General features: G+C 31.8%; 1 protein-coding gene across 1 annotated transcript; it reads left to right on the forward strand.

Annotated features, from left to right (window-relative positions):
- The first annotated feature begins 3,298 nt into the window (after nucleotides 1-3,298).
- Nucleotides 3,299-6,577, forward strand: LOC132054385 (GDSL esterase/lipase At2g40250-like). The gene is made up of 3 exons (XM_059446406.1): nucleotides 3,299-4,057; nucleotides 5,077-5,350; nucleotides 6,238-6,577. The coding sequence occupies exons 1-3, from the start codon at nucleotides 3,440-3,442 to the stop codon at nucleotides 6,429-6,431; spliced, it is 1,086 nt and encodes a 361-aa protein (XP_059302389.1). The 5' UTR covers nucleotides 3,299-3,439; the 3' UTR covers nucleotides 6,432-6,577.
- Nucleotides 6,578-9,155: the final 2,578 nt, after the last annotated feature.

Below are 9,155 nucleotides of genomic sequence, written 5' to 3' on the forward strand. Positions count from 1 at the left end.
TTTATCTACATACAGGAGAAAAAAAAAGAAGCTTTAACTGATTAGTGCATTATTCAAAGTAAACAAATAATAAGAAGTGCAGCATTTGATCAAACAAAATACAACAAGTAATAGAATTCCCCAACAACTGAAGAATTTGCTGCAACAAATGATGTAACTTTGCAACAAGTGAATAGGTTGTTGCAACAGATTCTTCAGTTGTTAAATGATTAAGTTGTTGGATATCTTCTATAAACACAACCAAATAACTGAAGCAATATCCAATGGATTTATAGTTGTTGCAACATATTTTATACTTGTTGCAACAAGTGTATAACTTGTTGCAACAACTAAAAATCTGTTGGATATCTTCTACAAACAGAACCAAAAAACTGAAGCTATGTCCAACAGATTTGTAGTTGTTGCAACATATTGTATACTTGTTGCAACAAGTGTATAACTTGTTGCAACAACTAAAAATCTGTTGGATATCTTCTACAAACAGAACCAAAAAGCGAAGCTCGTCCAACAGATTTGTAGTTGTTGCAACATATTGTATACTTGTTGCAACAAGTGTATAACTTGTTGCAACAACTAAAAATCTATTGGATATCTTCTACAAACAGAACCAAAAAACTGAAGCTATGTCAATGTATTTGTGATTGTTGCAACATATTATCTACTTGTTGCCACAAGTGTAGAAATTGTTGCAACAACTAAAAATCTGTTGGACATAGCTTCTATAAACAGAACCAGATAAATACTAGGACGAGAACAAAAAAATCATATGTTGGATATATACTCCTAAACCCTGAACCATACCAGGACAACAACAGAAAAAACCATTTATTTCACTACAAAGACACAACAACAACAACAACAACAACAACAACAATAACAACAAGAAGATGGATTTTATCCAAGCTTTTCCTAAACACTGAACCAAACCAAAACAACAAGCATCTACTTCCAAGACAACAACAAAACCATCTACTAAAGATACATAATCATACAAGTTAAACAAAATACACCAAATATATGTGCAATAATTGTTTATCCTTTCTTTTCCTAAACCATACCATAACAGGACAACACCAACACCAACATCAACACCAACACCGACACCAACAACAGTATTTCACTACAAAATACACCAAATAGAGGTTTTTAAAGCAAGAAACCTCAGCAAATGTCTGCAACTGTCAAACAAGTGCTGAATTTGCTACAACAACTTACTCATCTATTGGAAAAAGTCAACAAGATTGCAAGACATTTTTTCAAAATCCTAAGGAGAACAAGAACAAAAACATCACAAAAAATCATAATTTGACAACAATGTATGCTATTTACAAACGTAAAAACCCCAACAAGTCAAAAAAATACCCCAAATAAGGGTTTCTCAAACATGGAACAATAAAATAAACAACATTGAACACAAACCCATGTTCTTCTTCTTCTTTTTCTACAACCAAAATCATCAATTTCTACCAAATAAATTTTGGAACAAGTGAAACAAAAACTTTACCTTGATATTAAAAGAAGAAAGAAGCGGCGGCACCTACAGACGAGGGTGAAGAAGAAGATGACAAGAAAAGAGGAGAGATGAGAGACGTCGAAGTGAAGAAGATGAATTGTTTGCTTGGGAGTTTTGATTTTGAAATATGGAAGAAGTGCGAGGGAGTTGTAGGGAGGGAACGGTTTGGATATTTTGAATAATGGGTGGGTGTTTTGGGTTTTTTTGTATTTTGTAAAAGATTAAGAAGTTTAAAAAATTACATTTTGGACCCCAATCTTCTTAATCCCAAATTTAATTGGGTTTTGATGTGGGGTGGGCCCCACACGTCGCCTTTGGTAATTTGAAGACTTTTTCGTCACCATCAGTTAATTCTTCGATGTTACATATTGTATTGGGCTAGTTTTAGTCCAGCAGATGTAATTAGCTTTTTGGTGGTATAAGAATAGATGCTCACCCAGAATCACTCAATTTTTTAAAAATGTTTGAAAAATAAGAAAAATTGTTCAACTTCCTAATAAATATATCCTACGTCTCAAATTTACGCAAAATTGTTTGATTGACACAATATTTAATAATAAAAGAATTTTTTATTTTTTTTGAAACTTGTGATCCAAAATAAACCATTGATACTTGTATGACTTTAGATAATTTCAGTAAGGGAAAAATAGAAAGTTAAATTAAATTATTATTAAATTATAAAAAAAGAGTATTCTTTTTGGAACTAAATAAAAAAGAGTATTAAATAGTTTGAAACAGAAGAGATAAGCAAATGCTGAAACCATTCAAATAGAGAGCAAGTGTAAAGTGTAAACTAAATCTCTGACACTAAAATCATAGTATATATATGCAGAACACCTTGACATTAAGAGTTGTGCTCCACATACATTAGTCATGTATCCTTCTGTAGCTTTCTGCAAAGCTCCTTTAAGTTAGATTGATTTGTAAATTAAAGATGGCAAAGCTGACCCTATCTTGAAGTAAACAGGGCCACAAAAGAAAGTAAAAAACTTCAAAATAAACAACTACAGAGTCACATGGTTGTCGAGTCCTCCCTGTTATATTTAATTTTGAATTTAAGTTATGTACAAGAAAATGTAAATTGTATTTATACTATCAATATACCACATTACTCTATTTTCTAGATTAGAATATCAGACTTGCTATGAAAATTCTTCCTGTTGATTCGGATCAACTTAATGTGATAATCTAAAACCTTATGCAGTCGTAGTGCAAAAAAGTTAAGCTCTTTTATTTAAATACAAACCTTGTGTTCCAAGATCATCTGATCCTAAATGCATGGTAGTCGGTAGTGGCATCCCAATCTAACCCAAATTAATTGATTTTCTTCCTTATATTCTCTTGTGTGTTACTGAGACATGTAAATCCAAGATCTTGGGTTTATATATAAAGAGCTTAATCTTATCATATGCATATGCATACATGTTAAATACACGTTTTTCTTTGTTGACACAACTTAAAATCTTTTATTTCTTAGTTGAATACAAGTTCGATTTTTGTGCCAAGATCATTGTTAGTATCAAAATAATCAGGTCATGCGGAAGTCAACAAAGCAAATTTCAATAGACGATAAATCAAACACTAAAAGACAAATTTATCAAAAGAGACATAATAATTTAACGTGGTTTGATCAATCACTTACATCTACGTGTGAAAATGAGCAATCTATTGTATAAAAGAGAGTGCAAAAAAAATATAAGAAAGAACCTCACAAAATTCACTTGAAAAAAGAGATTTACATGAGTGTTCGCAACATTTTCCAAATATAAGGCAAACTCCTAACAGATCATCTGATCCGAAATGCACGGTAGTGGTGTCCCAAACTAACTCATAATCCTGTTTCATTATAAGAATTCACACCATCTTCATGAACTATACATTTCCTCTTCTCCTTTCAGTAAGGGAAGAAAAAAGAAGCTACATAAAATGCAAGCCAAAACCACCCTACTCCTTTCACTAATTGTGTTCTTCAATATTCTTTTCTTTCTACCCCCTCTAACTAATACATCTTCTTCAAATATAACTGCGATTTTCGCGTTTGGTGACTCCATCTTCGACCCTGGCAATAACAATGTCCTTTCTACCATTGTCCGTGCCAATCACTTGCCATACGGCAAGGACTTTCCAGGCCATGTTCCAACTGGAAGATTTTGTAATGGGCAATTGACAACAGATATTTTAGCTTCAAAGTTGGGAATAAAGCAAGTTTTACAAGCTTATTTAGACCCTATGGTCTCTAATAAGGACTTGTTAACTGGAGTTAGTTTTGCTTCTGGTGGTTCAGGCTTAGATGAACTTACAGCCAAGGAAAATAATGTGTTGACAATGGAGAATCAGTTGAATTACTTTGAGCAAGCTTTAAAGAGGATGCAAAAAGTTGTCGGGCAAAAAGAAGTTAAGTATATAGTTGAAAAATCTCTGTTTATGATCGCTGCCGGGACGAACGATGTGTGTGATAATTTTTATACGTTGCCAACTCGAAGATATCTTTCTTTGTCAGGCTACCATGATTTTCTGCTCAATAGTCTTGAGGATTTTGTCAATGTAAGTATTATTATTTTTGTCTACCTCAGTACATTATTTCAATCTTGCATGTCATGATTAATACGAAACTTTAATGAACTCATACAGGGGGACAAAAAAAGGCCCTTTTTTTTTTTTTTTGTCTTCTTATATGTTTTCTTGCTTTTTTTTTTTTTTTTTTTTTTAAGCCTCCACCCGGTCTTTCACCTCCCATGGTGGTGGGGGTTTGGCATGGACCCCTACCATGTTTATTTCGGCAAAAGAGACGTTACAGGTGGGAGGGGGACTTAAAGCCAATACCTCCATAACATATGAAACTTGGTACACTGAAAAGATAATTCCTAAGGACCAACTAAATGCAATGATCAAGAATGAAATTTCGGAGACTGTCTCTTTACACAAGAAGATGAACATGTCATCCTGAGTAGTTCTTAGAATAAAAAGCCCGTCTTTGTGCAAGAGAATGCTAGGTTGAGCATAGACATAATCCATGATTGGAGTGATATTGATGAGCATCTTGATGACCATATTAGCTAGCCAGGTCCATACGAGAAGTCTATAAGCAAAAAATGGACTTCATTATGAAAACTGGAATTGATTCCTCTTTACCCTGAATCTGAAATTTGGCATGTTGTCCTGGTCATTATGGCGCAACCAAAATTTAAAGTCAACAAAAGAGTTATCTTATTATGAGTATGCATTTTAAATTACATTAATGCTTTTTGCATAATGCATATATAACCCACAAAATATGCTCTAAATTCGCCTCTTGTAAACGGCAGACAGAGGCGTATCCCTCCTTATAGTCCCAAATTCATCTGAACCCGGTATTTTTGACGCAGCATATGAATTTACATGTAAAAATTTCATTAATGCTGAAACAAATAGTAGATCTGAACTGAACCCATAAATTTTAAAAGTATAATAGTAGGTTTAAAGCTAACAAATCTCAAATTTTGATCCCATATATAGAATTTAAATCTTGAATCCGGGTGAAGGCAGATGTGGTCTAACATGGGTATTATTGATATGAACGACAGGATTTGTATGAAATGGGAGCAAGAAAAATTGTTGTGGCAGGTCTTCCACCAGTGGGCTGCTTGCCTGTGCAAGTGACCATTAATAGTTTTCTACCAAGCTTTCATATGTTTCAGCGTGTCTGCAAACTACAGCAGAACTTGGACTCACAGAATTATAACAATAAGCTTCAAGCACTCATTTCCAGATTGCAAGCTACATATTCTGGGTCCAAACTTATCTATATGGATGTCTACAATCCCCTTTTGGACATGATAAACAATCCATCAGCCTATGGTAAGCTTAAATTTAACTTCACCCAAAAGAACAAAAAATAAGCTTAAATATATACTATAAAAAGTATTTTTGGCATTGGAAAATATTTTCATAGAAAAAGTGTTTTCAATTGAGTTGGAAAAAAGTTCAAAAGAAAATATATATTAAAAGATTGAAGGTGTTTGGCTAAGCTTATAACCGACTTACTGGTAAACATTATAAGTGAAGTATTTATAAACCCAAATCAGTAAGTTGGTTTTATGATTTTATATAGCTTATACGCACTTTTTTTTTAATTTTTTTTTTTATCCCAAATAGAATATCTTTTGTAAGCTCCAAAATACTCTTTCAAAACCATAGCTTTAATTATTTCTCTATTTATTGCCATCATTTATCATTTTTATGTAAAATAACTTTAAATAGATTTGAGGACATTTCAATGAAAAGTTATTTACCGGCATCTCGTTTTATCAAACACAATAATTTTTTATTATCAATTTTAGCACTTTCATCCATATAACTTATTTAAAAAATTAACTTCAATAGTAATCAGCTAAGACAAGCAGCTAGCTCTAATATTATATATCATTGGTTTAATGAAATCCTTAACTATTAAAAGATTAACAGTAATGTTTAAGCGCTAATTGCATCATGCGGTATGAAGTTAAAGATTAAGATATATAGTCATAAAGAAAATGACTTCCACCATACATTAGAGAAGTCATTTAATTTTCCTTCTTGATAGAGAATGTTTTCATTGGAGGACATTTTCTAATATCGTTTAGAAAACATTATCCTAAAATATGATTTTTATCGTATCAAACAAATTATATTTGCTTGGATTACCCTTTTGGACAAGTAGAGGATAACTAATTGTTTAATTTTTCTCTTTCTTCCTTCTAAATTAGGATATGATCGGATCCATGAAGGATGCTGTGGAACTGGTTCAGTAGAGATGGGTCCTTTGTGCAATAAGTTTGATCCAACATGTGTGAATCCCTCCAAATATATCTTTTGGGATGCTGTTCATCCTACACAGACAACTAATGAACATCTTGTTCATAATTTCCAGCAGACTCTGCTACGTCAACTTGTTGACTAATCACCATTAATTTTAAAGCTAAATTTCCAGCAGACTCTGCTAAGTCAACTCTGCTACGAACTTCGCTGCTAAATAATTTAGCTACAAAACTTATTTGTCACTAATTTGTATGGTGAATTGAGGTTAATGTGTCGAATATGACCCATGGCCATATTTAGAAGTGAAACTTACACAAATAGCTACCTTTTAATAGCTTCTAACAATTTATAGCTACAAGTTGAAAAATTACAATTCGTAACTGCTTTTGGCTATATTTCCAGTAAATTTCGCGTTTTCGAAATACAGTGACGCTGTTGAGCAAAGAACGGCTCTATTTAAGGCAATAAAAATCTTTTTCAAATTAAATGGTAATTTGTATTAATGCTTCCATGATTCACGCAAACCTTATGAGGTTTCATAACAGCTCACATCTGTCAACCAAAATCACTCCATTCAAAAGTTTTTGAATTCAAAAAAACTCAACAAAATCACTCCATTCAAAAGTTGTAGTATGCATATATACAATGGAATATAAAGAAATACAGTGAAATAGAAGAAACGCAAATCACTAGAGAGTAAAATCAAGCCCTATTTATGGAACAAATTAAAAAAAAAAAAAAAAAAAAAAAAAAAAAAAAAAAAACTGGGATTCAATTTAAAACTTCCCATAAATCACGCATAACGGTTGTTCTTCCATAACAGCTCACGAATATCTCTCAACTTTTATCACAATCAAAACTTTTTGAATTCAAAAACGATTAAAAATCTAAAAACTTCCAAATACAGAAAAATAAACACTAGAATACAATTAAATATGGTTGATTGTTTAAGAAGTTGTAGTATGCGTATATACAATGGAATATAATGAAATATATCAGAATTGTTTCATAAATTAGAAATATAATACAGAAATACATTGAAATACAGCGAGATACAAAATCGTGAAAACAAAGTGGAGCAAAAATAGGCTATATATTTGGAACATTCACTATATTTACACCAAAAAAAAAAAAGATAAATACATTGAAATACAGCGAAGTAATACACTAAAAATTAAATATACTATTTGTTAATACACAGAAATACATTGAAATATATTGAAATATACAGAAACATTTTATCAAACACTTGGTGAGCATGAAACTCCACAACTCTCATCAATGGTGTTTCTATACCAACAACCTATTCTCTTACTCCTAGATAATGCTAGACCACCTAAGGAACTATTAACATTGTAACAAAACATGTTTCAACTCTCCTTTTTCTCTTATTTGACATCTCTATTTCCTTGGTCATCCAAAATAGAAATCCATTAACAACATTGTTTCTCCATGACCTTCATGTTTTTTCTCTTTCCCTTCACTAATTTCATCAACACTCTCAATATGAGTCATGTACCCACTTAAAAAAAATTGTTAGTTGCTCAAATCTTCATAATGAGAAACTGATATGAGAATTGAAAAACGGAAATGAGAATTGAAGATGTGATAGAAACTGATTTGAATAAGGAGGAAATATGGAAGAGTGAAAAACGGATATGAGAATTGAAGATGTGATAGAAACTGATTTGAATAATAGAAGAAATTGAGAGAATTGGGGAGTTAATTGCCGTGTATTTAGGAAGAGAGAGTATATTTAAGAAGAGAGAGAAACATGTAGCGTGTATGTAGGGATAAGGGGGCAGCACAGTTAATTAGTAAAAAGTGGGGTAGCTATGAATTGTAAAATTTGAATAATATAGCTGCTAAACTTAAATATTAGAAAGGATAGTTACTATCCATAAATAAGTCTTAGGGGTAGCTACACCAAGTAATTTCCCTATTTAGAATAGTGGCGTAAACTTGATTACTCCGGGCTTTCTTCTTCTTTCTGTTTAACATGAAAAATTCTAAACGAAAGCTGAAAATTAAGATGGTAACAAATTAGTAACCGATTGTGTAAAAAAAAAAAAAAAAAAACTTACACCGTCAGTGTATATTAGTTAAATTCAAATTAAGATGGTAACAAATTAGTAACCGACTGTGTAAAAAAAGGTTACACCGTCAGTGTATATTAGTTAAAAAAAGGTTACACCGTCAGTGTATATTAGTTAAACTCTTCTTTTATACAGTGGTTTAGCTTAATATTAGAGTCACCAACTTTTGATTGAGATGCAGAGGTATACGCAATTGATCATTAATTATTATTTATTATTATCTCTGCTATGATATGTTCATTATGGGGAGAAATTTAATTAATTGTCCTTCCAAAGTGCCTTTATTTTGCCCAGATCTCTGGAGTTATGGGCTTGCGGTAGATTTCACACTGTTGATTCGCGCATATAACTGCACCAAAGAATAAACAACATACAAGCACATGGTTGTCTCTAAATAAAATTAAGAAACTTCAGTAATCCGATAGATTAATATCAATTGACATTGGATGGCCAAACCGTGCCTTTCGAATTCCAATGTTTAGCAGGTAACTGAGATTCTTAGCTTTAATAATTAGTACTGATCACTGTCTCATCTTCTGCTATATGTATATATCTAAGCTAATAATTTAATTAAGAACGAACAATAATATAAATTGAGATATATATATCAACCCCTTATGTAAAAGTACTTTAACTGCACAGGAAGGCGACATTACAATATTGGGATATACACTATTAATCATGTGTTTAGACATAGTACTTATTATATAATAATTGTTTATTTCATTTTTAATAATGATTTAAATAGATCATGTATTCATATGTGTGTC

The sequence above is a fragment of the Lycium ferocissimum genome, chromosome 4 (assembly GCF_029784015.1).
Source record: "Lycium ferocissimum isolate CSIRO_LF1 chromosome 4, AGI_CSIRO_Lferr_CH_V1, whole genome shotgun sequence".
In the NCBI taxonomy this organism is placed as follows: Eukaryota; Viridiplantae; Streptophyta; class Magnoliopsida; order Solanales; family Solanaceae; genus Lycium; species Lycium ferocissimum.